The following is a 13680-nucleotide window of genomic DNA, read 5'->3' as shown; positions in this document are numbered from 1 at the left end:
CTTCTGAATATAATCCTAAATAATCACTCTCCAAATAAAATCTTAGTACTTACCTCTCCACCATTTGCATATTCCATAACAAAACATAAGCGATCATGAGTCTGAAAGGAATATTTTAATGCCTAGCAAGAAGAAAAGAAAACAAGAAAGGTAGGTTAGCTGTATATAGACTTTGCTTAGTATTTCTTTTTTAAAGGATGCAAAAAATCCAGGAACGTGGGCCAATGTGTCATACATTGCTGGGTCTGTATTCCCCGTAGTTTGGTGCAAATTTGGAAAATGAGTGATCAAATCGGACTGGTGGTTGTAGTAGAAAATAAAGTTAACATTTAGTAGTTATATGTAAATCTCAAAAAAAAAAAAAAAGGTTTTAGGAGTTCCTAGAGAAATGTCTTCCTCTAAAGTATATCTGAAGGCAATTTTTTTTTTTTTTTAGTTTTGGACAGTAGAGATGCTTAAAAAAAAAAAAGTTGTTTTACATTTTGGATGAATGAACGAATGAATGAAATACTTGTATAGCGCACAATGCAAACTGAATCGCCTCTAGGCGCTGCTGGATAGAATAGTGAGTGTTAGAACACTCATAAGGTTTTTACTGCTGTGTGCCAGTTTGGAAGATTCACCCTCTTATTTATCCTGGTGAATGTTGTCCCCAAGAATGAAAGTGAAAAAAAACAATCCCACATTTTGTGTTGGTACCAAAACAGGAATAGAGGTGACATTTTCCAATACGGACACTAGTTCTGGTGATCACACTGACAACCAGGGATTTGCTCTAGCTTTTGGCTTTGGCTATGGGACAGGGAGTGAAGGGAAATCACCCCCTATTGGGAAACAGATATCAAAAAATAAATAAACCCTCTCTTACTCCATCCATAATGGAAGAGAAAAAAAATAATTTTGCTTTTAAATCTAATTAAATAACTTACCGTTAAGAAAGGGTGCCTAGAGTTCTGTAAGACGCGGTTTTCAGTCAGTGTGTGCGCTACTTCATCCTAAAATAAAAATACATTCAATGTATAAAACAATTTTGTTTATACTAAATTCGTATTTAAAAAAGTGTAACATTACCCACACAACTCACCTTTGCAACAATTACTTCTTTTTTTAAAATTTTCATAGCGTAATATCTTCCCGTTGCTTTTTCTTTGACTAGAATAACTTTTCCAAAGGTACCTTTCCCCAACAGCTTTAGATATTCAAATTCATTCATAGTCTGCAGATATCAAAAACAAAATAAAACTTGATGAGCTCCCTTGGGTTCACACTTTTATGTCCGTTCGCCTGCAGTCTCAGTCACCACCAAGGATTAAACAGTTCAAACAACCGGTGAACAAAGTGGAAAAAAATAAAATAAACGCATCCTAAAAACTCTCCAGGTATTTTACAAGTTAGCTGAAGAATCTTACAGGAAAGTTGGTAAATGGTGGAGTTGGGTGGGGGAGTACTAGATCACTAAAACAAAGCTAAGCGTAAAGTTTGGTCTGGTTAAACACCATATCTAGGCATTAGGGAGGCAGGCTAGAAGAAGTCCTCCTCAGAGCTGGTCCCATAGTGTTCTGGACCATAACTCCAAAACCGGGGGGCCGAAGAACTTCTGGACAACTCAGATTGCCGGATTACGTCACTCACCTAGTCTACGTCCTTTATGTCTGAGTAATATATTATAGCAGACCTGACAAACTAGAACTAGATCTAAATCACAATTGTACAACACTTAATTTGCTAAAGCACTGTGCGTCAAACAATCGCTACTCTTCCTTTCTTATAATACATTTTTTTATTTCCTTTCTTCTGACCTCCTCCAACCTCTTTCAGCCACTTCCTGTCTAAATGCACTCGCTCCAGCATTGGCTGTACATCGCTGCTCAGAACTAGATTCCTGATGGTAACAACCGCGGACCATGTAGACTTCAACACAAGTTCAACACGAGTATGTGAATGCGTAAAAGATGGCTTCAGCTCCAGTTCTCCATCTGTAGAGAACTCCTCAGATGTGTTTCACCCTTTTCGGGGCGTAAGTCTAGAGGCCTCTATTATATAAGCCCGAAAAGGGCAAAATGCATCTGAGGAGTTTTCTACAGGTGGAAAACCGGAGCTGAAGCCATCTTTTACTCATCTCATTCACATTTATGCAGAAGGGAGTCAGTGTCTTTGTACAGATGGCCACTATTTTGCAAGACTATTCTGTCTTGCAGTAGTTTCCACCAGGGGACCACGTGGCAGGATAACAATGCAGGAGGACCACTGGAAGTAAGTTGTCCCCCATAACAGGAAGTCCCTGAACAAAGACATTCACATCAGGATTACCAGGTATTCTGGCATGTGGTTGCATATTTACAATTATTAAAATGAGAAAAAAGAATGAATACATTAAAGCTTATATGAAATTAGTGTTTGGGTTTAAGTCTCTTTTAAAGGTTACTTGTCATGAATGCTGTAAAAGTTTAGGATGAACATGAAACAAGTCCACCAGGCTCAAATTCTTAGCAGTTTCAGCTAATGGCAAAGAATTTTATTTTTATTTTTTAAATTGACTAATTGCGCCTCTCAGGGAAAATTAAATCAATTGGTCAGACTAATTGCCTAGCTCAGTGGATGGCAACCTTAAAGCGGAGTTCCACCCAAAAGTGGAAGTTCAGTTTTAAGAGCCCCTCGCCCCATTACATGCCCAGTTTGGTGTGTCATTTCTTTTTTTTTGGGGGGGGGGTGCAGGTACAAGTTTTGACAGGTACCCAACTGCTTCGACTTCTGCTCTTATCACCTAGGCGAATCCTCCTCTCCCCCAACCCCTGCAATCTTCTGACACACGTCACAAGTCCCAGAAGATTGCCCGGCCACTGAGAATGTGCAGCGGGACTCGAAAACCTCAAGCTGTCACAGCCGGGTGCCCACACTTGCAATGCCAGTGCTGAGGAGAGGAGCGTGGCTTCAGGTGGCCGTATCTCTGGACCGCGGGAAAGGCGAGTGTTTATCAAAAGTGAACAGCTACACTTTTTGTAGCTGCTGACTTTTAATAAACAAAAACTACTGGAACACTGCTTTAAAGAGGTGGAGATCTACTTGAACAACACGGGAGAAGTCCAAGATCACCGGGTACAACGTTGCCTCCTCACACCTGACTTAAACCTCTAATTGCTGCACTACCATGAAGGAATTGAATGCATTGCACAGCATTCATGGGTTTAAATAAAGTGGTGAATAAGCAACATATCGCCTCCTCAAGACCAGTCAGCACACACACGCGGATCACTTTTCAGAGGAGCAGCAGTGACTGCTGAACTAGAGGATGAGCCCTTAGTTGCATTCAGCAGCAGCACCCTTAGGGCTCATTTACAATAAAGTTAGTGGGTGGTAAAACAGCAGGCTATAAACAGAAGTCTATGGATAACCGCAGGAAAGCGGGTGGGTAAACCGCAGCACATCAGTGTGAAAGCAGCCCTATACTGTATTGCTTCACACTGACATGAAGATCTATTCTTTCCTGCTGCCGGCACCATTCTGGAGACCACTAGCCAGAATAAGGGGTGGAAAGCAGTTGGCATCACTCTGCATGGGACATGAGCCAGCACTACAGAGGAGACATTGGCTTATGCGGCCTACTACAGATCTAACTTTACAAGTAGTCACTCTGCATTGCACTCTGTTTGATGCTCTGAAAAGGCGAGTCAGCAAGCCCAGACTGAGATCTACCAGTCACTTGTCCGTGATCTACTGGTAGAGCGCGAGCTACAGGTTGCTGACCCCTGGCCTAGATCAACATACCATACTATCCTATAGTAATTAGGACTGTAAATATCATTAATAGCAAGAAAATAAATGCAATTGTTTAGTTTTATATGCAGCAATAAAGAACTTTTAGCAGCATGTTTCCCATCCAAAACAAGGCTGTTACTATAGCTTTTAATTACAACTGGAGTATAGATTCACTTAAAGTGTAAGTATATCTGTCATCAGAGAAGCATCTAGCCTGCCACTGCCAAGCGCCTTCTTAAGATACTAGTTCCCCAGCTATTATGCTGATTGGCTTCAATATAACCGGGAACAAGCATAAAGCTGGCCACAACAATCCAATTTTTGCCAGTTTCCGATGAAGCGGATGAAATTCAAGCAGTGGGTGGCCCCATTGCCCCCCTACTGCCTGACATCCTTCGGTCCGAAAACAGAAGCAGCAGAGTGCATAATTGCCGGTCAAACAGTGACTGGACAGTCTGACAGCACCCACTGAATTCTGTCAGCCGCCAGTGCTCCAGTAGTGGGAGATTCGGCTATCCAAATGGGTGGGGGGAGGAATCTGTTTGGGCAGCTTAGGAGTCGAGAAATTCCATCTTTTCTTCATCATTTGTCACATGCTTGTTCTGAGTCTCTCAATCTGTACTGAAAAGACAGTCAGAAAGCCAGCAATGGCATCCCATATATTTCGCTCATGGCAATTTAAACATCACTACACCACTTAATACAGGTACATCTACCAACATTTAAAACCATAAACATCAAGGACAAGAGATACAAAGGTTGGGTAACAAACTTACTACTTTGTGTTTTGGTTTTGAAAGAGAAACTTCCATTTCTTCTGCACCGGAGTTATCGCTCGGTGAGCCAGACCTAAAATCCATAATTTCTTCTTCTTGTTTCTTAAGGCTGTCGGCTACTGCCTGGATGGCTTTTATCCATTCTTCTCTGGAGGAAGATGAGAAAACGGGGATCAGGAGAGGTGAAAAATCCATTATATAGCGTTAGGTGAGGAATAAATTCTGAATTAAAGACCTTTCACTTACTCACAGAGGGCTGCTTATCTTTTTAAATTATTTTTATTTTCACCTGTCAGCTCATTAACTTATTTTTGAAAGCTACCGTTTGTGTGAAGCCTCAGTTCTGAAACTTGCAAATTTACCCCCTAAAAAATAGGATGGGCTTTTATGTGCGGAAAGGGAAACTCGAGGCATCTCAAAGGATTGCTAATTTTGGCCATTCCTAAGACCCCTTTCACACCACACCGCTGATAGCGTCGGCGGTAAAACGCCGCTATTTTTAGCGGCGTTTTACCGCCGTATTTGCGGCGCATTTCGTCTGCTAGCGGGGCACTTTTACCCCCGCTAGCGGGCGCGAAAGGGTTAAAACCGCCGGCAATACGCCGCAATAGCGGCGTTTTGCCGGCGGCATTACAGCGCTGCCCCATTGATTTCAATGGGGAGCAGCGGTGGAGGAGCGGTAAACACACCGCTCCAAAGAAGCTGCTGGTAGGACTTTTTTCTGACGTCCTGCCAGCGCACCACTGTAGTGTGAAAGCCCTCGGGGCTTTCACACTACACACAATGGTGCAGCTTCTTTAGTGCGGATTGCAGGCGCTATTTCTAACGCTATAGCGCCTGCAAAACGCCCTGGTGTGAAAGGGGTCTAAAAACACACTTCTATTATTTTTAGTGAGCACTCCGCTACATACGCTGCATGCTCATTGTAGAATAATGCGGATTTATAATGAACCAGGAAATGAGTGTCAACCAATGGCGTACCTGAAGGGTTGCAATCCAGACCGGGTACTGCCATATAGTGGTGCTTGGCTTCACGCATACACTATTGGGCTGGAATGCACCGCAGGCTCCTTGATGGGTCGATTGATACGCAGAGCAACTCACTGTCAAGGACTTCCCCTATACTACATAAAGAGTCGTGGGATCTGTGCAGTGCTACTCAGGTGTATACACATGTATAGACATTGAGTCGCTGGGTGTAGTACAGAGGCATACATTTCTCCATCCAAAAAACCTACAAAGAATTGAAAACTAATTGCTCCTGGGATGTTTTCAGAAGTCATGAAACACAAAAATGTAAAAATATAAAAATCATCAACTTTTTAACATATAAAAGTAAAATTAGTTAAAAACCGAGAAATGCCGAAGAAGAGTTTTAAAAAAAAAAAAAAGAATTTCCATACTTCAATCTCAATGTGTTTTGTGAAACATGGTTCACATTAAAAAAACTCCTGATGAAATGAACTATGTTTCATGAAACGCGTTGAGATTTATGATGGATTCCATCTTTCTTCCCTGATGAGCACAATTACCGATGGCTTTCTTTATGGAAAAGCTTTCCAAATATGGAAAAGTGTAAAAAATAAAATCATTTATTAAAAACCACTGTTCCTGGTGCATTTTCTTGTCGAACCTATTTTACTTGTATATGTTCAAATACAGTTGATGATTTTTCTATTTTACATTTTTTGTGTTTCATGGCCTGCAAAAAAGTCCCATGAGCATGAAGTTTTTACTTTCTACATGTATACACTTTGCTCCTACTAACCACCAATGAAAGGGGGAGCAATAATCAATATGGGGCACGCACTAACCAATATACAAAGGGAGCAGACACCACAAAAAAGGGCACACGGACCATAATAAAAAGCGGCACACGCTGACCACTACAAATGGGGCAACATATAGATATCTGTATGGTGCTAAAAAACATTTGCTCTGCTTTAGTTTATTGAATCTCGAGTATAAGGTTAACTGTGGAGAAAAAGAATGTAGGACCGTACTGCTTGTGAATATTTTGAATGTAATCAATAAAACCCTTTTTGATTGAAAAAAATAAAATAAAAATGGGGCAACATGCCTACCATATAGCAGGAACACCCAGTCCGCCATGAAGGGGGTACATAGACCACTGTATGAAAGGAGGCATCTAGTCCTATAGATCCTATCCTATCCTTGTCCTGACCGCCGAGCTCTATATCCTACAAAGAAGTCCTGAGAATGTGGTCCTGTATACTACTCAAATTTAGACCCCTAAGGGCCTGTCTTTATCAAAGCATGCTACTTTTATCTCCAACAAAAGGTGCACACTATTAAACACTAGCCACTGATGCCTGCTATTTTTTGTGCTTTGTTCAATCTAAATATTATTATTACTATCAACAAGATTGATATACATGGATAGTGTGAGAGAAGGAATATAAAGTGTGGGCCGGTGTCAAGTAGGCTAGGTATGCCACTAGCAGTAGAGGGGTGTAAACCACAAGACTGGAAGACTTTAGACAGCTAGCACCTGCGGTTGTCTGACTACATGAACAATGAATGCATTGGGCAGGATGCAGTCACTGTTCAGCCCATAATTATGCACCCGACACCTTTGATTTTTTCTGTCAAAGTTTGTCAATCTTAGGGATGCTGGGAGGGCTATCCATGACTTGAATTTTGGCCACCTCAGCATGAATTGGTGAAATTCCAGGAGTCTCTGGCCATCTTTAGCCTCTATTTAGATCTTCAGTTCCTCGGTGCTGCATATCTCATCAGCAGACACCAGTCATCATTTCAGGGCTTGAAAGATCAGTTGAGACCTGACTTTTAAGCACATTGCTAACTTTAACAGTCATTACTAGAGACATGCCTTGAATGTAGCATTGATCAATAAAAACTGTCCCATTTTAGCTGGCAGATAGAAATTGGCCAGTAGTTCAAAGAGGCCATCTGATCGCTGACGCAAAACCGTTCTATTTACAATTATGCCTTCCATAAGAATTGAGATGAAGACACAGAGCAAAGGCATGGGATTTACTATAAGAATTTAAATACTGTATGGGATTCAACAATGTAAAATTGTCCAGCAGCAAGTCAGTTTTAATCAGGGATAACAGGCCTAACTGGTGTATGGCCAACTTATATTTTATCTATGGGAATAAGGAGTGCGATGATTGCTAGTATTAATATACGAGGAGGTTGTTTAGGTGCACATTGTTCTTGCACCTATTTTTCTGTAAAATTATACAGTGGTGTGTTATGAACAAATGATTAGTATGGAGTGCTCCACTTTGAGTGACCCCAAACACTGTTCCTGGTGAATTTCCTGGTCTTAAAATCATTTTACTTTGATATGTTAAAATAAAAGTTGATTTTTAGATTTAAAATCTTTGTGTTTCATGGCCTGCAAAAAAGTCCCATGGGCAAGTTTTAACACATCATGTAAAATTATGCAGTGGTGTGTTACGAAGAAAAGGCAGATCAAAGAATAAATTGTTAGTATGGAGTGCTCCACTTTGAGCACCCCAAACTTACAAAATTACCCATTATAGTGAAGAAAAAATAAATAAATAAAAAAGGAAAGAAAAAAGCTACAGCATCCCCAAAATACCACTCCTGAAACAAAAGCCCATTTTTCTTTAAAGTGGTTGTAAACACCGCTTGATCATTTTTACCTACAGGTATGCCTATAATAAGGCTTACCTGTAGGCAAAATGAATATCAACTAAACAAGCACCGTTTAGGAGATATTTACCAAGCATGCAGCCAGTGACATCACTGGCACATGCGCTCTGAAGGTCCGCTATACCTTGCCGGAACTTCAGAGCTTTGTGCCAGAACCGAGCGCTCCCGTGCGCCATAGCCATAGCACGCAAACCCAGAAGAAAGACAGGGTGAACATGTTAGCCCTCTCAGCGGTGACATTACAGGGCTGGAGGGCTTTGTTCCAACGTGATGCGATTCATACTAGCACATTATGCCATTGCCTTGCAGTTTACAACCCGCTTTAAAGGTAAGCCATGCAGAACAAAATATACAAAATAAAATTAAATACCTAAAAGCCTCCAAAGAAAAAAAAAAAAAAAAAAAAGCTTTCCTAAAAACAGAACCCAATTTACTGACAGTGTCGTTGCTCTGTACCCACCATTTCTAGAGAGGGGGTGGCTTAACCAAAAGCCTCATTAGTGGCCACCTTCTAAGCCTGCTGGCCATAGTTCAAAAGGCTATTCAGTGGTTAAAAGGAAAAAAATAAAATAATTCTCCCAGCATATCTGCACAAATATTTTCTAAGACCTAGAATCTTGCAAGATTCATCTCAAACACATGGAAATGGCAAACCTGAACATTATCCCTACTAGGGCTGCAACTAATGATTATTTTCATAATCGATTAGTAGGCCAATTATTGTTTCGATTAATCATTTAATATCCTAAAAAAAAAAAAAAAAAAAAAAAGGTGTGGTGTACAATTTAGTTAATATGTAAAGTTTAAAAAAAATGGCAATTTATTCTTAAATATCTCTATGCAGTGGTAAATATAAATAACCAACTATAAGGTTAGGGAGCAAAATATCAAATACACTCTGAGAACAACAGACAGAAGAGATATACTGTATATACTATTAGAGGATATATACTGTATATACGATTAGAGGAGATATACTGTATATACTATTATAGGGTGAATCTGGTAAATATCATCAGACTCAGATCAAAAAAAAAAATGTCTTCCTTCAAAAAAAAATAAAATAAAAAAAATTTAATTTTAGGAACATTCGTTCAATTTTCAAATCGCTAGCGGGGTCAAATCGACGTTCATTTTCAACCACAGTGATGGGAAAATTTGGAAATAGAAAACTTCTTGGTCAAATGAATTTTCAGACTGTGTGTGGTTTTAATTCAGAAATTACATTCATTTTAAAAACCGAATGTTAAAAACCAAGTGAAAATTTCAAACATTCTTTCATTTAGCGAATGTACAAAGATTTTTCGTCTGAATATTCTCATCTGAAAATTGATCGTGTGGCCAGCATAAGGCTCAGTAAACACCTATGCAGTTTGCTTTTGATCTGCTTCTACAGTGCTTTTTGCTGTGCAGTTTGATTTGTGAGCACGTGATTTTGCTGCGGTTTGCGTTTTTTTTTTTTTTTTTTTGGCCAATTTGTTGTTGGGCAGATTAAAAAAAAAAATTTCTGCAAAAACACATTACATGTTTTTCTGCAACTTCTCCACTGAAGTATATTGAAACAAAAAAAAACAACATTTTGTGTTAAAAAAAATAAATAAAAAAAATAAAAAGAGTCCCTGACCCTTTCCAAATACACAAGGCATAGATGTGAACGTGTCCCAGAGGAAACCATATCAATTAACTGTAGTGCGTTTCTGCAAAAAGCACCAAAACACACTTATGCCGCGTACACACGATTGGACTTTCCGAACAAGGGGACTTGCCCACGTACGACTGGACTTTTCCGGCAGACTAGGTCCGGCGGACAACCCGCCGGACTTATGGCGGAGGTCCGCCGGACTTTTCAAATGAATGGACTTGCCCACACACGGAGTAAAGTCCGTTCATTTTGAGCGCGACTCCAGGTAGACGGGACTAGCGAAGGAGGTCAATGTCGCCGAGATTGACACCTTGCCAGCCCCGTCGCCTGGCATGGATTTTAGGGGGAACCCCTACGCCGAAAAAACGGCATGGGGGTCCCCCCAAAGTCCATACCAGACCCTTATCCGAGCACGCAGCCCGGCCGGTCAGGAAAGGGGGTGGGGACGAGCAAGTGCCCCCCCCACCCCAGAACCAGATCAGGCGGCGTGCCCTCAACATGGGGGGCCTCCTGCAGCCCCCCACCCCAAAACACCTTGTCCCCATGTTGATGAGGACAAGGGCCTCTTCCCGACAAACCTGGCCGGTGGTTGTCGGGGTCTGCGGGCAGGGGGCTTATCGGAATCCGGGGGCCCCCTTTATTAAGGGGGCCCTCAGATCCCGGTCCCCCACCCTATGTGAATGAGTATGGGGTACGATGTACCCCTACCCATTCACCTGGGAGTAAAAGGGTCAATAAAAAAAAAACATAGGTTTTTAAAGTAGTTTATTAGACAGCTCCGGGGGTCTTCTTCCAACTTCGGGAGTCTTCTTGCCAGGCTCCTCCGCTATCTTCTGCTCTTTTGCCGCCCATTTGTTAGCGGAGGAGCCCAGCTTTCTCCTTAGTCGTCGCCGCCGTCCAGGGGTATGCTTCCAACTTTGGGGGTCTTGTCCCGCTCTTCGGTTCTTCTGCCGGGCCTCCACTATCTTCTTCCAGATCTTTTACTAGTGTTGGCCCGGTCTTCTCGTTCGTCGATGTCGCTGCCGCAGGGCGCCCCCCCCTTCCCCAAAGCACCCATGCCCCCATGTTGAGGGCAGGCAGCCTGGTACGGTTCAGGAAGGGGGGACGCTTGCTCGTCCCCACCCCTTTTCCTGACCGACCAGGCTGCGCGCTCGGATAAGGGTCTGGTATGGACTTTGGGGGGACCCCCATGCCGTTTTTTCGGCGTAGGGGTTCCCCTTAAAATCTATACCAGGCAACGGGGCTAGCAAGGTGTCAATCTTGCCGATGGAGGCGGCGACATTGACCGCCTTCACTAGTCCCGTCTACCTGGAGTCACGTTCAAAATGAACGGACATTACTCTGTGTGTGGGAAAGTTCGTTCATTTGAAAAGTCTGGCGGACTAGCACGCAGAAGGGTGGATTGTCAATTTTGAGTCAAGACTTCTTTCCAAGTCCGCTGGACTTTTAGGAAGAAAAATTCCGCCGGGGCCCACACACGGGCGAATTGTCCGGCGGACCATAGTCCGATCGCGTGTACGCGGCAATAGATGTGAACCAGGTCTAAGATGCTCAGTAACATAATGAGGTTGAAAAACCAAAATTAGCCCTTTATAGTACAAAAACAAAACAAAACAAAAAAACAAAAACCAAAAACAAAACAAAACAAAACAGATAATCACTACTGTAAGGTGTTCACTTTTTTTACTGTAGAACTGTGAAATATTTACAGTAGCGATTATTTTCTCTTTTTGTACTATAAAAGGGCTCATTTTATTATTTGTAACCTCATTATGTTACTGGCCGATTTATCAATAAGAAAATAGTAATCTATTAATTTCATAATTGATTAGTTGTCGATTAATCGATTAGTTGTTTCAGCCCTAATCCCTACCCACTACTAGGGGTAGGTGGAGGAAGGTGGCAGATAAGAATAAGTATTTGCAGATCAGAACTTTCATTGTATATCAAGGTGACAGTGTAGACAAAAAAAAAAGTACCACTCTAATGCTCCTACCGCTAATACCAGCCAGCGTGACATGTAATGAACAGATCATATAAAACAGCTTGTCAGGTTACAATATACTACAGAAAGATGGCAACTGGTACTGACACTGGACTGTAATATAATGATATAATTATATTATATGAGTAATATAATGTCAATTACAAGATACTTTATGTTTTTATACTATGAAAGTGACAACTTGGTTTTGTCATACTTAATGCCACTGGCTTTTTATGCAAATGAAGAAGAGGGACAGGAGTCAAACGCTACAAACTCAGACATTTCTGGGACAAACCGCTTACAAGTGATGAAGGGGAAAAAAAAGACAAATTTAATTCATAATGACAGATCCAAATCTGGTGCACCAGTGTAGGTTCCATCTGTATTCATATGTTCCTTCTCAGCATAACATACAAGTATCTTAGGATGCTTGTCTGCAAATGTACTTCTGGACCCGATTAGCTGTCAATAATAATTACTTTTTAATACCGTATACTCAAGTCATGAAATGTACAAAGTTGTTGGTTTGTTTAATAAAAGAGCACAAAGTGCATTAAAGCTGAACTCCGGGAAAACCGGTCATTTCTGTCTATTCAATTCCATAATTTACAAAGTCCTCTCCAATAGCACAGTCAGGTGGATCAAACCACTTACAGTTAAAGCAGAATATAACTCCTGCACTGCTTAATTCCACCACTAGGTCTGGGAGAAAAAGCACTGTATGAGCTCCAACCTGACGTGCCGGAGCTTGCACCGAGCTATGGACTTCTTTGCCAAAACTATGTGACAGGACTAGGCCAATCACAAGGCACCTAGTGCTGTCACATGGGATAAGGGGAATGAGTCACATTACTGATAGCCCAAAAATCTGTGGATTTCACTTTGTTCCCAGCGGCTGAATAGAGTGTAGGAAAAGCAAAAAGAGGTAATCATTGTACTGCAGGGAAAGGGGGGGGGGGGAGTTAATTGACCCTTTTCCTTTGCTCTGCAAGGACAAAGCCATTGGTCACTTAAACACCTATCCTCCAATACCTGTGCACTAGATATAGTCAAAGAAACCTGCACTAAGCAAACATGGGCAGCACAGTGGTATATTGGTCAGCACTCTTGCCTAGCAGTAAAAAGGGTCACTGGTTCGAATCCCAACCACAACACTACCTGCCTGGAGTTTGCATGTTCTCCTGCGTGGGCTTCCTCCGGGTACTCCAGTTTCCTCCCACACTCCAAAGACATGCAGGTAGGCTAATTGGCTTCTGTCCAAAATTGGCCCCCTTTTTTTGAATGGGGACCTTGGTTTGTGGGCTCCTTGAGGGTAGGGACTGATGTGATTGTGCAATGTACAGGGATGGGGACAATTGTAGACACTCACTCAGGTTGGACTGGTGTCTTCATTCAACCTTACTAACTATGTAACTATGAAGGCTGTCATTTCTCAACACATTTTGCAAATGGTAGTTTAATGAGATCTTTAATGCTCCGAGTCTCTAACCGAGAACAAGTATGCAGCCAGTGAAGAAAAAACACTTAATCAGCATACTTGTTCCAAACACATTCAAAAGTAAGCATTAAAACCACATGGTTTTAATGGTAACTAGTATTTTCAGAAACAGAGGCAGGTCATGGATTTGCTCAATGAGCACAGATTTCCTTTAAAATATTACTAAACCCAGGACCCTGCATTAACTATATCTGGTCTCCCACAGTACACAGAACTAAAATCATTTTAGTAAATATAAACTGATAAATATATTTTCTCATCCCTAGTATATAGCAGTCTGGTGAATTCTATCAGTGTCTGGCCGAGCACTGGTTAAAGCGTGTAGGAGGAGTTTTCATTCTCCTCTGACTGT

General features: G+C 41.6%; 1 protein-coding gene across 3 annotated transcripts in view; it reads right to left on the bottom strand.

Moving 5' to 3' along the window:
- Window positions 1-13680, bottom strand: part of AKT1 (AKT serine/threonine kinase 1) — a 261968-nt gene that overhangs the window by 77277 nt on the left and 171011 nt on the right. For all 3 annotated transcript variants that reach the window (XM_077464503.1, XM_077464501.1, XM_077464502.1), the window contains 4 exons: window positions 4533-4680; window positions 1085-1216; window positions 930-995; window positions 54-122 (listed from right to left, as the gene is read on the bottom strand). In XM_077464503.1, the coding sequence (XP_077320629.1) occupies window positions 54-122; window positions 930-995; window positions 1085-1216; window positions 4533-4680 (415 nt within the window). The remainder of the gene's footprint in view (window positions 1-53; window positions 123-929; window positions 996-1084; window positions 1217-4532; window positions 4681-13680) is intronic.

Source organism: Lithobates pipiens, unplaced genomic scaffold, assembly GCF_037356315.1.
Source record: "Lithobates pipiens isolate NorthernLeopardFrog02 unplaced genomic scaffold, aLitPip1_a1.2 Scaffold_30, whole genome shotgun sequence".
Lineage (NCBI taxonomy): Eukaryota > Metazoa > Chordata > Amphibia > Anura > Ranidae > Lithobates > Lithobates pipiens.
The sequence above is the reverse complement of the archived record's forward strand: the minus strand, read 5'-3'. Positions and strand labels throughout refer to the sequence as shown.